The 337-nt window shown below is 34.4% G+C and overlaps 1 protein-coding gene across 1 annotated transcript in view; it reads left to right on the top strand.

Moving 5' to 3' along the window:
- Positions 1 to 301: 301 nt before the first annotated feature.
- The window catches only part of USPL1 (ubiquitin specific peptidase like 1), a 10,340-nt gene continuing 10,304 nt past the window's right edge, over positions 302 to 337 (top strand). Inside the window, exon 1 of the mRNA XM_009081867.1 lies at positions 302 to 337. This exon is cut by the window's right edge and continues 66 nt beyond it. Within this exon, the coding sequence (XP_009080115.1) occupies positions 302 to 337 (36 nt within the window).

The raw sequence follows: 337 nt of genomic DNA, 5'->3' as shown, positions 1-337 counted from the left end.
TTCAGTACTTGATGCAGCAGTCTTTTATTTGGCAGCAGTTGATCCTGTGCCCAATTCTTGTACATTGTGCAAAGGACAATCTGCACTAGAAAAAAAGGTATTTTCAGTTAAGGAAGTACTATTCTGAATTCATTTCCACAGATTATACAAGCTGCATTATTGTTGGTTTGGTTTTTTCCCCAAACTTCAATCTAATTTTTCTTTAATTGTTTTATTCACTTCTTATTTTTCAGGAGTCTTTGAAAAATCCTTAGTGATCATGACATTGTTACAAGTGACATAAATTAGCCAGTGGCTCAGAATGATGGATACCCAGAAGACTACAAATGGTTTGCAA

Source organism: Acanthisitta chloris, unplaced genomic scaffold, assembly GCF_000695815.1.
Source record: "Acanthisitta chloris isolate BGI_N310 unplaced genomic scaffold, ASM69581v1 scaffold2869, whole genome shotgun sequence".
Taxonomy (NCBI): Eukaryota; Metazoa; Chordata; class Aves; order Passeriformes; family Acanthisittidae; genus Acanthisitta; species Acanthisitta chloris.
Note: the sequence above shows the minus strand (reverse complement) of the source record. Positions and strands in the feature narration are given on the sequence as shown.